The sequence below is a fragment of the Xyrauchen texanus genome, chromosome 26 (genome assembly GCF_025860055.1).
Source record: "Xyrauchen texanus isolate HMW12.3.18 chromosome 26, RBS_HiC_50CHRs, whole genome shotgun sequence".
Lineage (NCBI taxonomy): Eukaryota > Metazoa > Chordata > Actinopteri > Cypriniformes > Catostomidae > Xyrauchen > Xyrauchen texanus.
Window position 1 is genome coordinate 16,952,747 of NC_068301.1, and position 26,286 is coordinate 16,979,032.

Here is a 26,286-nt window from a genome sequence, read left to right on the forward strand (position 1 = left end):
CAGCACTTCTGGACAGTGTTGATGTAGGGCTTCTGCTTTGCATAGTAAAGTCGTAACTTGCATCGGTGGATGCAGCAGCGAATGGTGTTGACTAACATAGGTTTACTAAAGTTATCCCAAGCCCTTATTCATCATATCCATTACAGATGAATGATGTTTTTTAAGACAGTGATGTCTGAGTCACAAGCGTTCAGAAGTGGTTTTCGTCTTGCCCTTTACGCACCAAGATTTGACTAGATTCATTGAATCTTTTAACTATATTGTGCACTGTAGAGGGTGAAATGCCCAAAATCCTTTCAATTTATCTTTGGGGAACATTGTTCTCAAAGTGCTGAATCATCTGTTGGCAAATTGACAAGTCTTGAACAATCCTTGCTCTAGAAGAACTAGGCTGATTTTGGAGGCTCCCTATATACTATGACACAATTGCCTCACCTGTTTCACATCGCCTTGTTATTTCAACTCGTCAAATTTTTATTAGCCTTAAACTACCCCTGTCTCAACTTTTTTTTGGAGCAGGTTGCAATCATCTGATTTGAAATTACTGCAAACCATTAAAATGTACAAGGTGAAACATCATATAATGTGTTGTTGTAGTGGTTTCAATATAGTAAAGGGTGAATATAATTTACAAATCACTCCTTTTTGTTTTTATTAGCATTTTTCATACGTTCCAAACTTTTTCAGAATTGGGGTTGTAGCTATACAGTAAATACTGAATGCATAGGAGCTTGTTTTTACACTGGGTCTGTTTGGCTTTCACAGCTGAGCTGTAGGTGCGAATAGTTTATTTTAGTTCCAGAACTGGTTCTGATTAATATTACAGCTGTTTTTGCAGCCACTTGACTGGAAGGAGACTCCCAGCATACTGAGTGGTGGAGGGGGAGAAGGGGGCATGGAGTTGCAGTACACTTGAACTCCGGCAGGGGGCACAAAACACTGCATCTGCCCACCTTGCCCCAGCATTGCAGATGGAAAAGACTGTTGTTGTTGTTGTTGTTGTAGTACCTTATGGGAAGAGAGGATGCACATATATTAATTAATACATATCAGTCACTTAATTTTACTGATATTTGCATGTTGAAGTATTTGTTTATTTGCATCTATACCTGATAGGAGGGTACAGATGGATAAGATCCCATAATGCCTTGCTGTGTTTGGGGTAGAATCGGACTTCCCATCATGCCTGGAGAAACTTGTTGGTTAGATATGACAGCTGGGTATCCTGTTGAGTGAGATGTTGATAACTATGTGTGAGATTTTACTGTAATATTTTATTGTAAGATCACTATATACTCTACATGCACTACATAATCTTTATGAATTGTAAACTCAAAATGATAACCGACACAAAGCTCACTGCAATCAAAACATATAAATGTTTATATAAGGTTCATCTCCTATTTTTATCATGTTCACTTAACAAATGGATATCAATATTACCAGAACGAAACTTTAAACTAAAAGTGTGTTATCACAAAAACATTTATAAATATATAAATAAAATAAAATGAAGTATTGCCTACAGTAAATGCTTTTTGCTTTGGTAAGTTCAAATGCTTACATATGTATGTTCATTTTCATGTTTCTCTGTACTGATGAGACTAAACATCATCTTGACATAACCTGTTCTTGCATCTTTTGGTTTTTATCAAACTGCTCCTTTTGGACAAGACATACCATCTGTTTTTTCTCTTTTCTTGCACGATTCCTCAATATTTAACATTAACCCATCATCTCTCACAAAAACAAATGTTTTCTTCTCCTACAATGGATTAAACTTGGGGTTTTGTTGCTAATTAGCTAGCTAAATCAGCTAACTGGAAATAAATGTCTAGTTTGATTAGAGCTTGACCTCTGAACCCTGAGAATGCACACTTATATTTTAATAACCTTAAAATTCTCTCTCAGATAACAATAAATGTGAATTTTCAGACAAAAGTACTTTATCAGGCTTTATAATTAGACATTTAGGGGAGACCAAAGCTAGTTGTCAAAAGGAGAATTTATTACAAAGGCTATACAGTATCTCAGTAACAGTAAGATTTGTAACATTTTCTAAATGTGTGTTTGTGATAGCAGAGGATTTGTATGTTGGTTTGAAACAACTAGTTCAAAACCCTCTTAAATTAGAATAAGTTTTGTTATAGCTGTTGGGTAAACAAACTGGCAAGGATCAACTAGCCTAAATTATGAAGATTTTTACTGAAAGGTTTAACCCACATGCGTGGATATTACGTTTTGGCTTCGCTATAGGCTATGCATAATTGAATTTAAACCAACAGATCTCAGTTCAGGAGAATCTAGGCTGTCATGAAAGGGTTACAGATTCAACGCACAGAGTCATGTGACAAAACAACATGGTGCCGATCTCAGCTGAGTTTGGCTTTGGAAGAAACAGCAACATAACTACATCTGGTAAGAAACCTCATTAAGTTTTTTTCATTAAAAACTATCTGAGTCAAAAGAGTAGAGTCTCTAGTTTCATCTGTTAAGCCATTTAAAAAAATGTATCAATTGTTCGCAAAACAGAACACTGTTACACACAATCAGTGGTGGAAAGAGTAAGGAAAAATCATACTCAAGTAGAAGTACTGTTACTTCCCAAAACATTTAGTGTGAGTAGACTAAAAGTAGTTGTCCTAAAAACTACTCAAGTAAGAGTAAAAGAGTAGCTCATTTAAAAAACTCATGAGTAGTGAGCATTGAGTACAGAGTTGCAAAACCTATGACCCATTATAATGAACACTGTATGCCAACCTTTAAAATACATCACTTATCTATGATAAATACTACATGAATCTGATTCCAAAAAATAAAAGGGAGACATGATAACAGAAATGAAAAGATTAAAAAGTTATTTTCAATACACTGATCACCATTTTAAATCGTAATATATGAAACAATTATATTAAAATCAGTTTATGTGTAGGGTCTAAATTTCCCTTAATGCCAACAGAGCATTTTTTGTGCATAAAACATGTTCAAACAATGCAAGGAATGCAAAAAAATGCTAAATAAGCAGGATCACTAGGCACATCATGTCCTGCACAATAGAGGAGGTAGAGCAGACATGGGAAAAGTTGTTTGGTACATTAAAAAGGAATAATTCACCCACAAATTTGAATAATCTCAACATGATTATTCACATTTTTGGGTGAATTATTCCTTTATATACATACCAAACAACTTTTCCCATGCCTGCTCTAAAAAACGCTCTGTCTGTCTTACTCACCCTCATGCCATCCTGGATGTGTATGACTTTCTTCTGCAGAACACAAATTAAGATTTTTAGAAGAATATCTCAGCTCTTTTGGTCCATACAATGAAAGTGAATCGGTGCTAAAATGTTGAAGCTCCACAAATCATATAAATCAGCATAAAATTTATCTAATCCATGTGCCTCCAATAGTCAATGTCTTCGGAAGAGATATGATAGATGTGGTGAGAAACAGATCAATATTGAATTCCTTTTTTTACTATTAATTCTCCTCCTGCTCAGTCAATCTCCACTTTAACTTTCACTTTCTCCTTGTGTTTTTAGTGATTCACATTCTTCATGCATATCACCACATACAGGGCAGAGAGAAGAGTTTCTAGCAAAAATGGACTTAAATATTGATCTGTTTCTCACACACCTATCACATCAAGTCATGGATTAAACCACTGGAGTTGTATGTATTACTTTTATTTGCTTTTTGGAGCATCAAAATGTTGGTTTCTTTTTACATTCAGTACCGCCACTCCCTATAAACAGACTACGCAGTCTGCGTAGGCATCAACTCACTAGGGGCGCACCATCTACTTCATATCACGTGATATGATGCACAATTTTCTGAAGTTTGTGACTGGTGGATTGTTCTGCTGAAGTATTCCTCTGCAAATGTTGATACATTTCTATCTTTTCTATAAAGGCTAAGGATAATTATAAATTATAAACTTTCCTGGTAATTTAATCATTAACACAATCTCTACATCTGTGGTCAGTATTATTAAAAAACAAACAATATTTAAAAAAATATATTATTATTAAAAATGTCACTGTTTTATTCTATTACATTAATACTTTTAAAGCTACTCTGGTTATTCAGCCAAACATAGTGAGTGATTTTCTCATTTCCTTATGTTGTTTGATTAATAGCCTTTATATGTCATAGACTACTAGACAGTGCTCAATTTGGTTACATGTAGTTCAAGTCCAACATTTTGATGCAAATACGCTTTTTGTCCCACTGTTTAAATTCACTTTAGACATAACCGACTGTGTTTACATTAAATCCTCACCAAGACAGGCATTGGCAGAATTATAAAGTGTATTTGACCATTTAGGCGTGTACCCGCATTAGCGCTCAAACATTAGCCACCTGTCAATCAAAGAGTACGCAGCTACAGACATCAGGAAATAAAAAGTCAATCTTTTATATTTCATCTAGATCAAACAACCAGTGGTGCTCTTGCTATCACGACTGATGTAATGAACACCCCTGTTCTAGATGTATAATATAGACTAAATATAGAAAACTACTCAAAATTTTGATTGAGGACATCTCACTTTTTTCAGATAAACATCTAGATAATTTTATTGCCCAGCCCTATTGATAACATTGCATTAATCTCTCACAGCAGCCCAATAATCTCAGTGATAGTTTAATTACAGGCTACGTTATAGACACACAGAATCTAGTAAGCAGAAATATTAAATTTACCTTGATATGTTTCTTAAAATTAGAGGCAGGATTAATGCTGATATTTGGCTTGAGCAAGTTAAACTCGCATGACACGATCAAGCAATTGGCCTTTTTCACGGCGCAAAGCCATTTCAGGTGCTGCTGTGATGTTCAGCTGTAAACTATGCTTGAGGCATTCTCCACAGTTGGCGTTGATCTACAGCTGACGTTCAAGTTGTTTTCACCTGATTTGAATTGATGGGTCACTAGACTCTCTCTAGCCAATCATGTTGATAGATAAAAATTTAATCAGGACAGGGACGTAGCGAACACAGACGTTGGGAAAATAGCACACTAAAAGTAGTTTCAGCACTTAAAATGTACTCAAGTAAAAGTATGCAAATTTTTAACTACATAAAGTAAAATTCTTTGGAAAAAGTAGTTAATTACATTAACGTGAGTATTTGTAATTCGTTACTTTACACCCCTGCACACAATCACCACATAAGTGGACTATAGGCTCATTTTCCTCAAAATATCCAATATTCACTGTGCTTTAACACACTGAGAATAATAAAACATTGAGAATATCATATTGTAATCATAAGTTTTAGGGAAAGTGTTTGGTTTAATTTTTTTTAATTTATGTTTATTAGGGGCTAGTTACAAATCAAAAAGGGGAATGGAAAATGCACACAGCTTTTCATTCAGCTTTTTTGTAGCCAAGACTTCAAAGTATGTGGCTTTGTAGAAACTGACTTTCAAAAAATAAATCTACTCTGAGAAATATTTACTGGAGTAAAAAGTGTGACAACTAGCCCCGGTCTCCACTATATACTTTTACCTACACATATATTTATTCTCTCAATTCTAATATGTTTTCCACACATGAGTACGGACACATTGATGACCCCTGGTTTACATTTATGTGTACACACAACACAGAAAGCTGTATCATATGAGGGCTGAGGTGAATAGCAGGAAAAGAGACCGGTTCACTGTGAGACCAGTGACACAATCTCTTACAGTGTAACGGCCCCATCCCCTACTACTGTAAGACTAAGGCATAAGGCACTCAGAGGTGCTTTAATGTACCTGTTTGTGTGCTATAACTGGCTGCTCCATATTGTTGGGATGCACCAGAACACTGAACAGGGTAACTGTACACTGAAACCTAAGAGAGGAGAATAGTGTTAACTCATAATTAGACATATGACATTACAAGTATCTCTTCATTACTAATTTATGTACCTGATTACTCTGCTGATTATGGGTATGAGGGGGAGGGGCTGTGGGAGAAGCCAGTGTCATTCCAGGATTCACGTAACTATCTGAATGGTGAGAGGGAGCGTAGCTATGGTGAGGTGGGGCATAGCTGTGTGTTGGCGGAGCACCTTGGAAGTAATAAGAGGGCATATCAGGAAGATCCCCCGATGATTGGGGGCTCAAGGTCATGTGACCAGACTTGGAGGTGAGATCTTCCCTCTGAGAACCAAAAATAGTTTTCAACATGCTTTTAATGACTTCTGTAACCATATGGTCTCATAGAATCACGTTACTATACCTACATTTTCACTATGATTTTTATGTGGCTTTTTGTACAAATTTCACATTTTCTTTTAACACTATCGATTAGGTTTAGGTTTCAGGTTTAGGGTAGGTAGGTTTTCTTAATTTAAAACTCGATAGAGCATTAACCTTAGAGGCATATTCAGGGTTCAATACAAGTTAAGCTCAATCTACAGCATTTTTGGCATAATATTGATTACCACAAAAATTTATTTTGACATGCCCCTCCTTTTCTTTAAAAAGAAAAAGCTAAAATCTGGGTTACAGTGAGGCACTTACAATGGAAGTCAATGTGGCCAATTTGTAAATGTTAAATTACTCACTTTTTCAAAAGTACGTTTTCTCAAAGAGCTTAGATATTCATCTGTCCACAGTTAGACAAATTATCTATAAATTAAGACAATTTATTACTGTGGCTACTCTCCCTAGAATTGGCCGTCCAGTCAAGATGACTCAAAGGGCACACTCAATGAGGTAAAAAATGCTCAATAAGGTAAAAAAGAGCCCAAGAGGGACAGCTAAAGAATTAAAGGAATTGTTTGAACTGATTAACATCTCTGTTCATGAGTCTACTATATAGAAAACATTAAACAGGCATGGTGTCCATGGCAAGACACCATGAAGGAAGCAGCTACTTTCCAACAAAAACATTGCTACACCCCCTGAAGACTGTGTATTAACCTGATTTTATTGTGATAAAATCGTTATTAACCTTTTCTGTGTAAAGTTATAGCTGATTTTACAATTTCGTTGCCATGATGATGTAATGTCAACAAACCATAAAAACACCTTTAAAAGTAATAATAAAATATAATAAAAATAATTCACAAGTTTTAAGTATGTAAGTGTTTGTATAAAATTGTATGTAGGGATGTCCCGATACCGACACTGGTATCAGCATCAGGTCCGATACCGCACTCATTTTCTGGAACTCGTACTCATAAAAATGCTTGTTCTGTAAACATTCAGCGCACAAATTAAAATAACGTCATGACCTAGTGAGATAAATTAACAGCAAAAGCTGCGATTTAATTAGATAAATACATAGTTTTCACATGCACCATTTTAAATGTAATTGCTTGTGAAGGTGTTTTGCAGGCACAGAGACTCAAACTGCTCATACCTTTAAGAGATCCTTGGCTCATACATTCAAAACATTATTATGAGCATTGCATGCTCTGGTTGTAGCAGATGACAGCAGGCAGAGCACTAATTCACTTTTTAGCATTTACAGACTACATATTTATTTAAATAGTAGCTTTTTGCGGTTTAATAATGACTGTGATTCCTGTAGTGACCGGTGTTCTGAAATATTCTATTATTACAAATAATAGAACTGGGCAGAGCATATTTAATATTCATGAGTTTTGTGGTAAAGCAACACTGAAAATATTAGAGCTTGCTTGGATTACAATTAATCTAAACTATGTTTTTGGAAAGGTAATTAAGTTTCAGCGTCAAACGAAGTTAAGATTAACTGTTCATCTTTTTACAACAATGTATATAGATTGTGCATGCACTAATATTTTCAGTCACTTTAACACAAAACAGGTAACTCATGAATATTCATGTATGCTCCGCCCAGTGCAATCGTAAACTTTAGAAAATGAATATTTCAGAACACCAGCTTTTCCGGATTGGAAATCTACCATCATTACGTCAGAGCTCCTTGGTCTAACAACTCAGAAACACTTGAAAATAAAAGCTCAGACAAAAAAAAAATAAAATGTAGATCACTACTGTAAAGTTATGTAATATTCACTGTTATACTACTTCTAATAAAAATAATAAATCAATAGTAACAGTATTATATTTTAGCAATATCTCACATCTTTGATGCTCTGTTATGCAGCACAAAAATAACTCCAATGCTGTGTTTAGGATTGTGCAGTGAGGTTCAGTGTAAAATCACTTCATTTGATAAAATTAATACAATATTAGTTTGAAAATTAATTGTTATACTTTCATTGTATTACATTTTTATGAATGTATTTATTTAAACAATTTTTTTAAGATAAAATTAACTGCTGATATGGACTAAAACAATTATCATACTCTGTATCGGCGAGTACTAAAAAAAGAATTGATACTCGTACTAGTTTTTAAAAAATGGTATTGGGACATCCCTAATTATAAGCTTCACATTTCTGCCTTTAAACCCTCCAAAATTGGCCCCCCATTCACTTATATGTTTCTCACTGTAACCTCAATTGTTGCTTTTTTTGAAGAAAAGGAGGGACGAGACTAAATACATTTTTGTGGTACTTAACATAATGCCACAAATGCTGTGGACTGAGCTTAACTTGTATTGAACCCAAATCATCTGTTTTGGACTCAACTGGGATTTAACTCACTTTTAGCGCCACTCATTGGACATTTCACCTCAGAACTGGCACAATATGTGTAATGAACCACGTAATGTCATTTTGCATAAATGTAGCCACGGTCACATCATTTTCATGAGGTCAGACTGATTTATCCACAAGTTACATAAACACTTCACCAGTGGCTTTGGTTATACCTTCAGTTTGTGCAGTTAAGGCAAAACAAAATATTTTTTCACTAAACCAGATACGGTTAAAAACTCACTTACGGTATGTTCTATTGGGTGTTGCTGAGAGGTAGAGACGTTTGACTGCTGAGATGGAAGATAAGTCACTGAGGAGTATTGCACCTTAACCAGAAATAAGAGGACAAGTGTTAAAACACTTCACCTGTATTTTCTCTTTATAATGCATCAATCATTGTGTAACAATACAGTGTGCTCTGGTTGCACAATATACATTCTATGCATACATATATTTCTATAATGTGCACAGTATGCATACTACATACTGCAACCCAGAATGGGGATTATGGTTCCTTTCTAAACCTACCCATAGCATACACACTATAAAATAGTGCTACCAACACATTCAGCTGCTTCTAGTGCCCAGTCCCACATATTGTCTCTGCTGTATGTTTCACTTACCTGTGGGACTCCATGGCTTGCTACATGCTGCTGCTGAGGTGGAGGGGGCGGGGCTTGATGTTGTACCGTGTTAAGTTGGTTACTGATTGGCTTCTGACTGACTGGTGGGTTGTAAACAGCTGGAGTTCCATCAGGATTCAGAAATGGCTGGCCTAAAAGGACACTTCCATATTTAGATGGATGACAGAAATGTCTACTCGGTTTGATAACAAAATATTTGTGATGCTGAGGTGTGTTCTCAGTGTTTCCCATTAAATTCCTAGATTGTGGTGGCCCACCATAGTTTCATAAAGAACCGAAAATAATTTTACACTTCTCATAATAACATAAAAGATCTCTAAGGTTGTTTTTTGCGCCATTGATTCGGCAAAGCATCTCTCAATCCCAGTCAGTCCCATTGCTTTCCTTTATGTTTGACAGCAACAAAACAAATGCTTGAAAAACTTGTTGCAGTCGCAACATATCCAAATGCTTTTATTTTCTTGCATTGTGTAAGGCAGAAAATTTGAATGTAAAAATAATTCAGGGTCTTTCAATATCTACAGGTTTCACCTAAATGTGTAATATTTTGGTGTAATTTATTTTATATTAGATCTTTCTTTTTTATACTTGCTAACTGCAAATTCAGTTATTATGCACTAAAATATTTATATGTAATTAACACAATTACAGAGGTATATAATGATTATTTGTAAGTTTGCATCGCAAAATCTGAGAAAAGCCACAGCAAAATCAGCCATTTTGCATCGCAAAAGTAAAAAAAAGTGGAGCGAAATCCTATTGGGACTGATTATCAATGTACTTCAGCAAGCACATAACGTTATTGCAGAAGTTATCATTGATAATTAATGTTACTCTAACGTTAGCCATGTTAGGTAAAGTTAATGTTAACAAACGACATTAGCTGTCAGTCTCCTCGCTTATGTCAACTGACATATCTTAATATTTACTAATCAAGCTGAAGAAATGCTACTGTTTTAACTCCGTCTCCTTTACCATGCTTTGTGGGTGTGACTTTTTTACCGTGTCATCACATTCATATCTATACAAGCAATGTGTTAATGATTAAATTACTACTAAAGCACAGAATTGTTTACAAGAGCACAATGTTTTTCATAGATCTAAGCTCTTAATTTTGCTCTCAAAGTGCACCAGATTGATGCATTTAACTTTAAAATGTACAACATTTTCTTATGGGAGTGGATGCCTGCGGACACCCTTAGATGGTCAGAGGTCCACCCACCACAGTCTCACAAAATCCTGTGGGAAACACTGGTTCGGTTGTATTGGGAGTATGCAAGTGAGTGTATACCTGTATGTGGGTTCAATAAGATACTCCCAGGAGGTATCGATGACTCTGCAGGCACAAAGATGTAAGCTGGGCTGTTATTGGGTGGAGCGTAGGACAGAGCTGACTCGGACACTATTTGAAAGGTCAGATAGAGAGGGTGGCAGATAAGACATGAACAGAATGCAGTGGCAAATTCTCAGGGCCAGGAAAGCCTTCTCTGCTGGCCTAACATGCCAAATAAATAAATATTTTTCATCCTTTCATTCTCAATCATCTTTTTGCCTAATGTATTTTTAACCGCATTTCACTCTTAATTAATCTACAAACAAATAGAGAAAAACTAAAAGTTTATCCAGTTAATTTATTCCTTGATGCTTACAAGCAAAGAGTGACAACTGTTTCACAAATCGCATGCTGCTTTGCCGAAGCAGCACGTGAGTCTTAGCTCCACCCCATCAAGCTTTCAGAATTTCCACAGAATCCCTCAACAGTGCAAATGAATGAGCAACTGAAGTCATATTGTCAGTTTCTTCAGCCAATCAGATTGATTTATTTGTTCTTGGTGGGTGTGATCTTTAGAATATGTCCCGGTCGAGGCCTTCTAGCTGGCCTTGAGTGACATGCTTTAAGTGATGTACATAATTTGAAAGCGAAGAGCATAAGATCAAGCTGTCTGACAAGTCGGCTGTCATCACTGCTTGTATTACCATTGAGAAAGAGATCCTTATGGATTTAAAAACATGATGTGCCTGTCATGGCCGTTTGATTACTTAATTTATTAAACATGAAGGGAGGGCTGATTTTCACTTCCAGTAAATTGGTAAGTGCTTTTTGCATTGTTATAGCAACATCAGGAGTTTTCTAAGTGTAAATTAGGCTGCTTGAGCATTCAGTGTTGGATCATGTTTTGAAAAGTAGAGCTGTGTTCCATTCAACTCTGATAGTCAGATTTTACAACATCCTTCTAGGAGAAGTGCAATGAAATGCATCTTTAAGTCCGAATTATAACTTGCAGGCTCATGCAGAAATTCTCAACTCCAATTTTTCTGAGATGCAGGGGCATGATGTCACACAAACATGTCGACACTCAGGGAGAAAGTAAGTGATAATCATTCACTTTATTAAGTAATATCGATAAATGAGTTTGTTTCCACATTACACAATATTAAAGCTTGTTTAACAAACACCTGTATAAAACATTATAATCTCTTTTGATAATCGTAAACCTGAAGCACAAATACTAGCGCTGCAGTATTGTTTATCAGTTGGGTTGCTAGGAGACATCTCTAATGAAAGTCAAACCCCTGCTAATCTAACGGGAGCGGGGAATGGAATGCATTTATGGTTGGAGATTTCAAGTAGGAATATCCTCATCCAACTTGAATGGAATGCAGCATAATTGTGTACTCTTACCAAACGAAATTTATTGCAAGCAACATTTAAATCACAAATATTGTTAAATAGATTTTTCCAGGTATTATAGACCTCCTTGTTTGGGAGACGTTCATTTTTGAAAACAGTCATGCTGCAGTTAAAATTAGGCTTGCTTTATCATTAAGTGTCATTTCATGTTCTGGCTCTCATGTGTGGACGTGTTTTTAAATTGGTATTTCTAGTTAGCTGCAACATCATGCATGATGCCCAAAGTCTTATTCATTGTGAAACTGTGTTGTGGCATGAATCACACTGAAGGCCTAGACTTAAAATGCACGGCCCACCACTAACAGTATGTGTATGTACTGACTGCATATATAAATAGCCATTTTTTATCTTTATCTAGTTAATTAATCATGGTGGGTAGTGCTATTTTTGCACCTGGTTTGCAGAGTTTGGAGCTGCTGTGTGTAGATTTAGAGGTCCAAGTCGGACTGTCAGAATCTGTGCTGCTCCAAGGTTGAGGGTCATTCCAATGAGAGTCCAGCTCAAAGCTGCTCTGCCTGCTGCCGGACAGCTGACCAGAATTGCCCCAGTTACCCCTGCAGAACAGGACACATACCTGTATAATAAGCTTATTTATAATGAATAAATAGACCATTTTGGACTGAAAAGTGTTTAAGTAGTTACATAATTTCAGTTCAGAAATCTGTAGCATTTCTTACCTAAATAGCTGTCGTCTTTTCTGGGTCTCATTGAGAATACCACCATCTTCAAGGCCTCTGCAAAATGATAAGATAATTTTTGGCACCACTAAAAATAATTTCAATTATTTTGCAACTGCCATGGTTTCACTGCCACAAACTTGTCAAATCATAGTCAAATTGAGTTTTATTGCAATATTTTCTTTTGCCTTCCTAGCTAAAAACTTAGTCCCACCCCAAACCCACACCCGTTGTTCAGCCAGAATTTGACATTTTAGAGTGCTCAAACAAAAAGAGCATTGTTTTGAAAGCACCACAGTATTACACTCTTCAGGAAATCAGCCTACTAATGGTTGACCTATAATTGTCTCTGGTCACTAAACTGGTGTAGGCGAAAGTATTTTAACATAAAAAACAATTCAGGTGCAACCTATTATGTTTAATAAATATATTGATACAAATGCATCTATACATTTTATTGGCTACTAGCTCCTTGCCAGCCTAGCAAAATCTGCAATACATCTTACAGGGATAGTTCACCCAAAAATTCAGAATTTCTCATCATTTACTCAATCCCAGGTGTGTATGACTTTCTGTCTTCTGCTAAACACAAACAAAACATTTTAGAAGGATATTTCAGCTCTGTAGGTCCATACAATGCAAGTGAATGGTGGCCAGAACTTTGAAGGTCCAAAAATCACATAAAGACAGCATAAAAGTAATCCACATGATTCCAGTGGTTAAATCCATATCTTCAGAAGCGATATGGTAGGTGTAGGTGAGAAATTAACAGATCAATATTTAATCTACACTTTCATCTACTCTCTTATGCACGTTCACAAGAGGTGATACACATTCTTTGTGCATATTGCCACATATTGGGCTGTTGTGTGAATATGATTTATTTATACTTTTCCTTTTTTATACAATCCCTCCTTTTTTTATTTCTCCTCCTTGCCAAGTATTTGGCGATACACACAAAGAACGCAAATCGCATAAAAACAGAAGAAAAACTCGGTCCTCTAGTGAACGCACATAGGAGGGCTGGTTAAAGTGGATATTTATAGTAAAAAGGACTTATTTATTGATCTGTTTCTCTCCCACACCTATCATATCGCTTCTGAAGATATGGATTTAACCACTGGTGTCATATGGATTTATTTAATGCTGCTTTTATGTACTTTTTGGAGCTTCAAAGTTTTGGTCACCATTTACTATCTTTTATACAGAGATATTTTTCCTTAAAATCTTTGTGTTCTGCAAAAGAAAAAAGTCATAAATATCTGGGATGGCATGAGTGTGAGTAAATCATAAGAGAATTTTGTGATTTTTGAATGAACCACGCCTTTTAAGTTGCTGTTCAACTTCTTAATGCTGCCAACAGTTTTAATCCCTACAACTATCAATTCTTCATCAAACAATATACCCAAGCCATCATCAAAGCTACTATGATCAAACTTCTGGTCTCTCTCCACATGAAGGGATTCTACTTGGGTAAGTGCAGATACGTAATCTTTCCTTCTCAATGGCGGACAGGGCAACCTCACAGTAACTGTCAGAACAGATGACTCTCCAGCCACATACAAAGCGTCAAAACACAACTCTTTAAAATGTACCTAAACAAGATCTCACATTGAACTCACATCAGTCACACATATTTAAATCAAATCCACATCTGCACTTAAATGCAATGTGCTTGCTGTCATGACAACACATCAGTTACCACTGTATATACATGTACTGTAACCCTTGATTTCTATATAGTTTAGAAGTGACATTATTAAATATTCTTTAAATTAGAATTATTGTTTTGTGCTTCTTCACGGTATCTGAGGCTTAACTTAGCACCCATTGTGTATTCTTTGCTACCTATATCAGTAGCACTTTATTGTAAGTCACTTTGGAAAGAAAGTGATTGAAAAATATATGAAGGAAATGTATATATATTGAACGTTTACATTTTAGTATCTAAATATTGTATAGATGATACTCAAACACTTTATACATGCATTTAGCATTTTGAAATATTAATTATCATGAGATATTTACCTGGTCTCAATGTAAACACTCTGTGAAACACAAGAGGACTGAAAAATGGAAAGATAACAAAATTTAGAGCCCAAAGCTTTAATGTACTACTCTGTGTGCATTTACTATTTTTATTCTCTTACATCCTGAGAGAATATGCTGTCTCTGACTCTATGGTACTCCTCCTCTCTCTCCTCTATTGACTTGCTCCTCATCTGTTCTTTGAGCAATGGAACTCTGAGCCTCTAAAACAACAACAGATGTGCAGACACAAGTTAACCAACCACCAAGATCAGAGCTATAAGAAGAGCCTTTCTTTGCTCTTTTGCAATATCAATGGTCAGCAAAGTGTGTATTTAACCATACCTGACCATCTTCTTTGTCTTGACTGATGTTCCTCTTCAATATTATTCTTCTTTCCTCTATCTTCTCTTCTTGAACATGTTCAGCAAACCGATGTTCTGGTCTGAAAAGCATACACACTGTTATACCTACATCTATTATTTCATAAATCCACATTCACTCACTGTAAGACAGACATACATCCTAGAATTGCAGGTTTTGTTGATGATAACAGCTTTTCCACTGTGATCCACATTGTGTTCCAGACCAAAATAAGCTGCGACCCTGTGAACCAGCATCCTGTGGTATGATGACATCTGAGAGAATTTCTTATAAGAGCTACAGAGAGACAGAGAAAAATAAACAAATACATTATATTTCATTACAGAAAATAAGCCTGTTTCTAGACTGTGAAACATGTTATCTTACCTGTTGTCTGTCATAAAGTCAGTCATATCCTGCTCGAGTTTAAGGAGCATCAGTCTGTCCCTGTAAAACACAAAAACAGCATGAATGAAAGGAGCTGAATTAATGAATAAATGCAGAGGGAATTTTTAAAACTTTAACTCACCTGGGACTGCTCTTCAAAGTCGTCATTAGAAATTCCTCCAGATCAATACCTGTGGAGTCTGTGTACTCCAGACTAGGCTCTAAAAGACACAAATACACATACATGGTTGTGCAAACAATTGGAAATATGTAATAAAAATTTTTTTTTTATCATATGTTAACATATTTTGTGCACTTACATTTAAGGGTGGGTAGAAACATTTATCAAAATATGGATTTAAAAATATTGCAATCTTTTACCTCACAATACTGAATGGACACACACATACACACAAACTATAATAATAAAAAAAATTGTATCTGAATATTTTTGGGGACAGAATGATGAATTTCGTGACAGCGGGTCGAAATTTCTTCTGCTGAAATCGGTCTGTGCTTACCGAAATCTGAGCCACTGCCCCCAGTGGCCGAACCTGGAAGTGTTTTTGAACGCACAATTTTCTGGATGAAATGTCCACAGAGTTGCGCCAAAAGCAAGTTGTAAAGTGAGTTGTTGTTTTTTTTCCGTAAATGGTGTTATACAGTCAACCGGAATGCATAGTTTATTTTTTTGTGATTTAACATTTTTTATTTATTCATACTTTAAACAAAGAAAAGCAAAACATATATACATAGAATCAACACTTAATCCCCACTATTACCTCTCCCAATCCCCAACCCCACCACCGACCTGACCTTCAACAAACATTCCTGTGGTCACATATAAGTATATACATGTGGCAGGGCGGAAGGCGAGGCCAGGTCGTGATCCTACACACGTATTAGGCTAATCAAGCCTTCGAGAGGGATAAAGCTTGACTGCAGAGGATCCTTCGGGAGAGAGAGATCGTTAACGGACATGTCCGTAATATGTGTGTGTTTGTCTTTTGTTTCAGTTTATTATTAAACTATTATTTATATTGTCAAGCTGGTTCTCGCCTCCTCCTTTTCATTGATTGCTTTACAATACAAAACAATTCTCTCTCCACTGCCCCTCCCCTGAGAGCCCTCCAAGAACGCCAAACAATTCCCCATAAACAAGTCCAAATTCCGTAGTCTTCTAGATGACCCTTCTTCAAAAAAGCCGCCACCCTCCCCATCTCTGAGCACCACTCCTGAAATGGGGGCGCACCAGCCAACTTCCATCCACTGAAAACAGTTTGTCTAGCAATCATATGATTGGTTACGATCCAATAATTTTATGTTTGTTCCCTATATTGATGACCGCCCCATCGCCTACAGATTCAGAGCAAAATGAAATTTGAGTTCGCAACACATCACACATAAAACTCTGAACATTAAACCAAAATTCTTGGATCTTAACACACCACCAAAAAACATGGGTTGTGTCCCCATCTTCTGATTGGCATCACCAGCAGGTGGGTGTGTCTTTAAAACCAAGCCTATACAATCTAGAGGGGGTCCAATAGAATCTATGTAAAATTTTTAATTGCATAAGGTGCACCATTGCATCTCTAGATACAGACTTGATGTTTTTTAGATTCCTAGCCCACACTCCCTCCTCCAATATCAAGTTTAAATCTTTCTCCCATAATCTCTTGATAGAAGGAATGCATATTGTATTAACCATACGCCCTTACTCAAACCCTCTTACCTAACTGTCAATTTACAATTTATAAAATGCAATCTCCAAATTGCACTCATTATTTATTAGGTGATTACTTCCTGGCTTGCACAGGACCAGAACCCATCTCTCTGAGGCTGCTCCCTCAACATGCTAACAGCAGTGCCACAGGAAAAGGTAAACACTTTTGAATTGATGCAAAAATGTCTGATGGGGAAATGTCAAAGATGGCAGATTTGGATCAATGTCAGTGTACCAAAATATATGGTAGCAAGATTTCGATTTCCCATGTGATCATGTTCAACCAAAAGTCAGTAAATTATATCACAGTTTTGAAAAACTACCCAAAAAACATAAATAATTGCAATACTGTTGTATATTGACCTGGGTATTGATAAAATATCATATCACTATGTCTCTGTTGATTCTCTCCTCTACTTGTGACACAAAGTTGCATACAGTATATGATACACACATGTGCATATGTGCGAGGTTAATCACCTTTAGATAAACTTGGCTTTTTGGTTGTGGTGCCCACTTTGCTGTTCCCCTCTTCCTCCTCATCACACTCAGGGCTGTTTCCATGGTTACTAGATATAGTTGTCTTGCTGTCTTTTTCCTACAAACAGATCACAATCTATATATTCAATTCAAGGATGTAAAAGATACCACATAACCAGGGCCGGTGGGGCCTAAATGAAATAATTTAAGAATTAACCACTGAAAACCACATTTCGGTCAGCCAATTCTTTAAATAGACCCTCAATGTCTGTGATGGTTTCAGTGAGGGCCATAACCACAATATATTTTGAGGGGGACCAGTCCAGTCCCATGTGTGTATATTGTAAAGGAATTGAATGAATGTGTTAATCTGGCAGGCTTTTGAAGTTGCTTTTCAGCAAATTCTCTTGACATTGTCAAAGAATTAAATACAATTATAAAAAATTAAAAAAAAACACACACACACGCAAAGTAGAGCATTATCTCCCAGATCAGAACTAGACCTGGGACTTCCATTGTGCTTTTAGGTTTTGGCAAGGACAGTGTCATATATTCTTAATGCAAATATTATTAGGTAATAGTTTAAAATCAATTTAAGATTTCTTTCTTTATATTTTTAATTAATTCTGAAATTTGTGCAGCATCTCCTAAGAGTCTAATTTGAAAAGAGATCATTTTATTTTGAGTATGACTTGTCAGGTTTGTGCTCAAAAAATGAGCCACCAGTTTAAGTAATTGACCTAAAAATGGAAAATGTACTTTTACTCACTCATTAAAAAACAATAAAATCATTATAAAAATACCAGATAAGTAGTTCATCCAACAAAAACAAAAAAAAAAAACACTCTTATGTTGTTCAAAACCTATATGCTGGATTTCTTTCTAGGAACATGTAAATATAGATTTTAAGCAGCTCTATTCCATAGAAGAACAGTTTATAATGAACAGGAGCTGTCAATCTTCATAAAGTACAAATACTATAAAGCATTATTAACGTTCAGTATAAAAACTTCATATCAGTAGTCCATATGACAAGTGCACTATATTCCAAGCTTTCTTTTTTGTATGGACTACTTTTATGGTATTTTTAATATGATTTCTTTTTTCTCTTTGGACCTTGACAGCAGTGGTGAATATGAACTGTTTTTGTATGGAAAAGAGCTGCATTAGGATTCTTGAAGAAATTGTTGTGTTGATATTCAACTGGGGAAAAAACTCAATGAGGGGACAGCTTGAGGGCAGTAAATAATTTTGTGTATTTTATTTTTGCTAGCCAGCTGACTCAGTCTTGTCATTTTACAGATACATCAATGATGAAAAGAAATTCATATTATATTAATCTTTTCTTTGACAGCACAAAAAAGAAAGAAAAGATGACTGAAACAGGCATACATAGAATTTGTCATGTACTGCATTCAGCGCCTTTACTATATTAAAGGACCAAAGAGGATCATTATATTTGTGACCTCAACATACGTTTAGACCCCCCCCCAGATGATCAACAACAACATGCATTTAGGTTATAGAGAGATAGAAAACAAAGAAAATGGATGGAATTAAATGGATAGATTCTTACATTGCTGTTCTCCTCAGTGGGAAGTGAGATGTCACATACTGCTGTACTCCGCATTAATTTCCCTTTGACCTGTGACACATACATTCAGTCACCCAATTTCATCATTCAGTAGAGTAAATTTTTTTCCCAGAGGAAAAGTGTTATCAGCGCACATTTTTACTGGATTTTGTATTTCTACCATATGATATTAAGGACCAAAAATTTTAACCCTGTAAATATGCACAATATTTTCAAATTCAGCTACTGACCTGAACTGTTATTTAACTCACTAAGAAATATTATGTGATTTATGTAATTTTTACTTTCTAAGTACGTAAAAGGCGAATTTTATTTCAGTATAAAAATAGGTATGTAAATGACCATGAGCAATAAAGAGACAAGGTATCTGACTTTGGTATGATTACATTTGACTATTTTACCTTGATGCCTCAGTGATTATATTCAGCGATCATTGGATCAACAGTACAGTAAAAAGTGCAACTATGCTATTTTTAAACTATTTGGACCTGCTCCCAGACTGTCTGAAAGGCTGTTGATGTGATTTATATTTTGGAGTTGGGTAACTTTGTACTCTCAATGGAGTGAATGCAATGTTTACTACTGGCATTTTGACTCAGCCACATAACTGTTTGTGACAAGAAAGCAGCAGCACAAGCCATTTCTCCACCGAGGAGAGGAAATGACTCAACATGCAATATCCAACTGTATAGACCTCCAATCTGACCAAACATATATCTGGCAAAATGGTAGGTAAGGTGCAAGTTCATACTCTCCAGCAGTCAAATAAGAAAGGTAAATATATGTAATCAATGTAATCATACCTTCAGATTCTTTTTAAGTCCTCCATGTTTACCATCTGAGTTTGGCTGCTCAGGAAAAAACATACAGAATAAAATAAACAAATCAAATGAGAGAAAAAAGAGATGGAAGAAGTGCTCTGTAAACATGTGAAGAATTTGTTACCTACAGGAACCATTTCTACATGATCTAAGCCTTACAATTTAGTTTTGTAGTTTTACCACTGTAAACAGGTTAACTCACTGATGTTAAAATAATATATATATAGTATACTGTATATTGACATTAATAAAAGTAGTTTATGTTGCTACATACTAATTATTTTAGGTTAACTTTTTTTTTTTTACAGGGTGGAAGAAAGCTAAAAAGAGAGTAAAATGGAAGTAAGATCATGGAAGGTGTGGAAATTACCTGGCTGTTGTTATGACAGTCCTCAGTGTCCATGGTACAACATGGAAGTGGCATCTCATCATTCTTAGTGCATTCTTGAAGATTTTGAGATTCTCCTGTTTCCGACATCTTGAAATGTGCAGATTCAAAAGTCATATCAGTTGTAGGCCACCATATGCCCCATGACCATCCAAGCCAATTAGTACCAAGATATGTTCCTTCCTCTTTTTTCCACACTCTTCTCTTCTCTTCTCTTCTCTTCTCTTCTCTTCTCTTCTCTTCTCTTCTCTTCTCTTCTCTTCTCTTCTCTTCTCTTCTCTTCTCTTGCCAGAACAGATGGCTGGACAGATTCTTATTCGATAAAGGGAAGAAAAAAAAAGATTTCTTGCTGTGGTGTTTCACTCAATACACAACAGAGCAAAAATATTCTTAGCAAATCTGCAAAACATTTTTGGTCCCACTTTACAGAAAGTGTAATTAACTACACTGAAAACATTACTAGTAAGATTTTTATTTTACAAGTTTTTCCAAGTAAAATCTACTTCATGACATAATATTGATTAAAGTGAGTGTGCAACTTAAATGTTTAACTTAAACATTTTAGTTAATACAGTTACTTTTACTTACAATTCTAATGTACATGGTACTTAATTAAACTAGGTAACATTTTACATGAACATTTCAAATTTTGAAATTTCCTTACGTTTATTCATGTACCACATGACATATTGTATGGAAGCCTTCCATAGGGAAGTTTATTTCTTGCTATGTAATCTATTGGACAACATCGCCTCACGTTTCTGTTGGCATTAATGTGATCCAGAGCTGCGCTCACAGAACTAAACACAGTGCACGAAACACAATGATGGAAACAATCAACAGATTTTTTTAATCATTAACAGTGATTTTGAGTGGAAAATGAACCTCAGACCTCACTAAACAAGAAGTCACCGAGCATAACAACAAAATTAATAATAAAAATGGTGTAAATAAACTTGCGAACAGTGAAAAAATTTAAGCTATTTAATTATTCAAGCAGGTGCATGCTGGGAACCCCAGCTTCAAAAAATTACGAAAAATGTACTTATTTTATTCACTAGTGAAATTGACTCAAATTAGAGGATAACATGACAAGGTTTCATTTTCATTTGTACATGCTTGAATTGAGTACAAATCTAGAATTTACTTAAAATGTTCAAGTTCAAGCTGAAACTAAATTATTTGTTGTAGGAAATACTTCATCTTTTCTGCTATATTTACTTCACCACAAAATAAGTTTTGTTCAGTGTAGCCTACTTTGTACTTACACCAAAAATATATGTATATTACATGTGAATCTCTCGAGACATTTTGCTGAGTGGGGACCATACAAACTGTAAAAAGGGGTTACCTTAAAGGAATAGTTCACCCAAAAATTTAAATGATCTCATCTTTTACTCGCCCTCATGCCATCCCAGATGTGTGACTTTTTTTCTTCTGCTGAACACAAACAAATATTTTTAGAAGAATATTTCAGCTCTGTAGGTCCATACAATGCAAGTGAATGGTGGCCAGAACTTTGATGATCCATAAAGCACGTAAAGGCAACATAAAAGTAATCTATAAGACTCCAGTGGTTAAATCAATGTCTTCAGAAGTGATATGATAGGTGTGGGTGAGAAACAGATCAATATTTATGTCCTTTTTACTTTAAATTCGCCTCCCTTCCCAGTAGATGGAGACATGAAAAAATCGGCAAAAGAAGAAGAATGTGTAAGTGACAGTGAATGTGGAGTTTTATAGTAAAAAAGAACTGGTTCTTGCCCACACCTTTCATATCACTTCTGAAGATATAGATTTAACTACTGGTGTATGGACCGGCAGAGCTGAAATATACTATATAATGTGTGTGTTCTACAGAAGAAAGAATCTCATACACTTCTTGGGTGGCATACGTAAATAATGAGAGAAGATTTTCATTTTTGTGTGAACTGTCCCTTTAAGGAGCTATTTCTACCTGATCTAACCCTTTTTGCTAGTTTTATTTGTGCAACCTTATTTATTTTAGGGACCCATTACTCTGAGCAATATATAGTGTATACTTCTCTGCATACAAAATACTTATCCATTGCACTTTTGATAATGTCAGTGTCAAAAATGCTCATATGTGTGTTTAAACCCTATCATGCTTCAACAGTGTCAAAAGTAATGAGATATCTTTATTTTGTATCAATCCATCAACTGACTAGCCAATATTGTGCTAATATTAACACAGCTACATGGCTTTGTGGTTTACAGTCCGAGTCCGTCCAGCAACGGCTGAAGATTTGGATCAAGTACCTATGCTTGTATGTGCGATGAGTCAGCAGTGTTCATAAACATGAGTTTGTATGCGTGAGCATTGTGTGCATGAGTATAATGTGTGTTTTAATGCAGTGGCAGGTGTTGTAAATTCTCTTCCCAGAATGACTCCTTGAATTGAAGCCGCCCGCACACACACACACACAACCTCTGTTTAGATAAAGTGTATCTAGCATCCTTATGTCATCACTCTCATCATGTTTTAACTTGTCTTCATGTCTGACCGCTGAGTCACAGACTTACTTTCACCACCGTTAAGCCCTCGCCTACACACGCACAGACACCACAGTCGCTCTTGGCATCACGATCAAGGTCTAATCTGGGTTAGCTGACAGGTGGCTGTAAAATAATGGTGTGAAAGAGATGTCATCTAACCAGCTCAAAGGAACAGCACATTGGTCTTTTATTTCTGCCTTTGACCCACCTTTACAAGTATTAACGATGACACTTTATTTTTGCGTAACACATATTACACGTTAATATCTATTACTATAGTGATAACAATATAACAATATGCAAGTATGAGCAGCTCAAAAACTGCTGATACAATAAGTTTATGTAGCTCATTAATATTTCCTGGTAATTACTTATGTAAATACACAGTACCATGAAAGATTGTAAAAGTGTGACCAAATTTAACCTGGTAACTGTAGTTTCTGCCAAAGACTAGATGCAGTTATAGTAATTATTATTATTTTACAATTTCTGTTTTATATATAGCCAAACCCATCATAATAAATTCATCAAATTAATCACAATAAATGTAGTTGACCTTCAGCAGTGTAATAATCTTTCTATATATTTCTTTGTATTTTTCTTTCTATAAATTATTATTTATTTATTTATAATTTTATTTTGTTAAAGGAATATCCCGGGTCCAATACAAGTTGAGCTCAATTGACAGAATTTGTAGCAGAATTTTGATTAGCACAAAAATTATTTTTACTCATCTCTCCTTTAAAAAATCAAAAATGGAAGTTACAGTGAGGCACTTACAATGGAAGTGAATGGGGCCACCGTTTAGAGGGTTTAAAGACAGAAATGTGAAACTTATAATTTTGTAAAAGCACTTACATGAATTCTTCTGGTGAAACTAATGCACTATTTGATCTGAGATGTTCTTTAAATCGTCGTTTTAATGTCTTTTTTTGGGTTTTAGGGTTTGTTGACTTTACATCGTCATGGCAACAAAGATGTCAATCTGCTTTAACTTTACACAGAAAAGGTTAGTAAGTGATTAATCACACTAAATTCATGTTAACACACATATTGTTCATTTCTTGTACAGTAGCTATACTTTTGAAACAGTGAGTATTTTATTGTTTACAGATTGGCCCCCATTCACTTCCACTGAAAGTGGTCTGCTTTTGTTTTTGTTTTTAAAGAAAGGATGGGCATGTCAAAATTATTTTTTGTGCTAATCAATATTATGCCACAAATGTTATGCTGTTGTAAAGGCACCTCCTCTTAAAAGGGCATCTTCACATTTGTGAAGGGCACCTTTAGATTTGAGAACGAAAGGGAATGGGCTTGCGCCCCTGTAGCCCCCGTTCTGCGCACGTCAGTGCCCCTGACTAATGTAATTTTGGCAGACATTAATGCGTAAACAGCATTTGGGGAAAGTCGCGCGCACACACACAGACGCGCGCGCTGCAGCATAGCGCAAAGATCTGTGTTCAAGATTCATTCTGTCTGTCAGGACGAAGGAGTAGCAGCAGCCGAGATGGTGTTCGGTTTCGACCACTAGCTCGCATTCCGATCTCAGTCTGGCACGGGTTATATTTGGAGCGGCTGTTTGGGGACTTCAGGCTGCTGTCACTGACGCACACGGTGACGGCGCAGGAGCAGCTGTAGTTTCTAAAAAGGAAACCAAATCTCGCGTTATAGCTCTGTTGTTAAACGAGCCGATCTAACACTATATAAAACTACAGATGCGTCCTTATTAAAATAGCGTTAAATTAAGCGTTAGAGAATAAATAAAGTGATTTGCAACCAAACTTCCACTAGTTTGGTGTCAAGAAAATTAGTGCCAACATCCGTATAAATCAGAATATGTCCTTAATGTGCGATATGATATAAAGATACACGCAGACTAAATCTGGTCAATTAGCTTAATAAATAAAATTAATAGGGCCACCGTGGGGTTACACGCAATATAAGCGCAAAACTCACAACAGCCGCACAGAAAATGCGCTCACTTACCACATTGAATTTCTTAGTCTGCTATTATTCATTCTAATTAAGAGCAAAGGCATAAGCGAGGTAACCAACTTTGCTTACCTGTATGTTGTTCTATCGGAATAAAGTAACCGAAATCGTTATAAATGTTTAAGATGAGCGGTTTTGCCGCCCGGTAAGCTTGTTCAACATCTTCTGTTTCTGCCAGCAGAGCGCGTGCAGGTTAACGCCAGCCGCTTTCATCACAGTCAATTAAATGCGCGCGCAAGCACGCGTGCGCTCAGCCTCTTCTTACACGCGCACACTAAAATAAACACACTAAACAAAAATCCTAGACAGCCTCCTCGAACGTTAACTGGATTAGAGGAAATTACACGACCAGCAACTATCGATCAAAGAAAATGAAACAGAGAACCCATACAAAATGTATAATGTTAACCAAAGTTGCTGCAAAAATGCCATTCGTTACTACAGGTATTGTTATAAATGTAAAATCATAATTAAATAATATATTCAAACAGTTTAAAGGAATAGACTAGTTCACCTCAAAATGAAAATTCTCTCATCTTTTTCTCACCCTCATCATGCCATCCCATCATGACTCTCTTTCTTCTGCTGAACACAAACAAAGATTTGTAGGAGAATATTTTAGTTCTGTAGGTCCATACAATGCAAGAGGATGGTGACCAGATCTTTCAAGCACCAAAAATCACATAAAGGCAGCATAAAAGTAATCCAAGCAATTTAATCACTTTGGGTGAGAAACAAATAATTATTTCAATTGTAAAAAAGGATTTAAATATTGATCTGTTTCTCGCCCACACCTATCATATCGCTTCTGAAGACATGGATTTTAACCACTGGAGTCATATATATAATGTTTTTGCTGCTTTTATGTGACTTTCTGCTCACCATTCACATGCATTGGATGAGGGTAAGTAAAGATCATTTTTAATTTTAAAAGAACATTCCTGTCATTAAAAGTGCTGGCTAATACCAAGTTTTCTACAGTTTTATTGTATTCAAAATAATTGAAATACGGTGCTTTAAAGAAAAAAAAGAACCTACCATGGTATATTTATTTATGATTTTTTTTAGGATAGGTTATTAATTTAATAGCATTGAAGTATAAACCTATATAATCTAATAAGATAAAATATTATTTTATTTTCTCCCAAAACACTAAACAGCAACATAAACTACCACATTACTTTCCTACAGCGGTGTAGCCAATAATTTTTTTTTTTTTCTGAAAATGTGAAAGAACTGTTTGAATGTGCTGCCTTTCTGTTGATTAGGAAAATTTGGAGAGCAACAATTGAGGCCCACCCAAAAGTAATTTCCTGCCTACACCCTTGCTTTCCTAAACACCTGTTTGTCACTATACACTGCAAAATATTCCTGATTCATGAGATCATCATGT

The 26,286-nt window shown here is 35.8% G+C and overlaps 1 protein-coding gene across 1 annotated transcript; it reads right to left on the reverse strand.

Moving 5' to 3' along the window:
• Window positions 1-644: 644 nt before the first annotated feature.
• On the reverse strand, window positions 645-25,085 carry LOC127619728 (cAMP-regulated phosphoprotein 21-like). The gene is made up of 21 exons (XM_052092688.1): window positions 24,966-25,085; window positions 22,929-24,542; window positions 20,367-20,696; window positions 19,979-20,023; window positions 19,158-19,226; window positions 17,582-17,699; window positions 15,518-15,596; window positions 15,376-15,435; window positions 15,148-15,285; window positions 14,971-15,070; window positions 14,748-14,849; window positions 14,626-14,663; window positions 12,598-12,654; window positions 12,314-12,474; window positions 10,520-10,630; window positions 9,208-9,359; window positions 8,830-8,910; window positions 5,919-6,152; window positions 5,763-5,841; window positions 1,110-1,225; window positions 645-1,008 (listed from the first exon to the last, which is right to left on the reverse strand). Exons 3-21 carry the CDS (start codon window positions 20,499-20,501, stop codon window positions 793-795), a joined length of 2,091 nt encoding a protein of 696 aa, XP_051948648.1. The 5' UTR covers window positions 20,502-20,696; window positions 22,929-24,542; window positions 24,966-25,085; the 3' UTR covers window positions 645-792.
• Window positions 25,086-26,286: the final 1,201 nt, after the last annotated feature.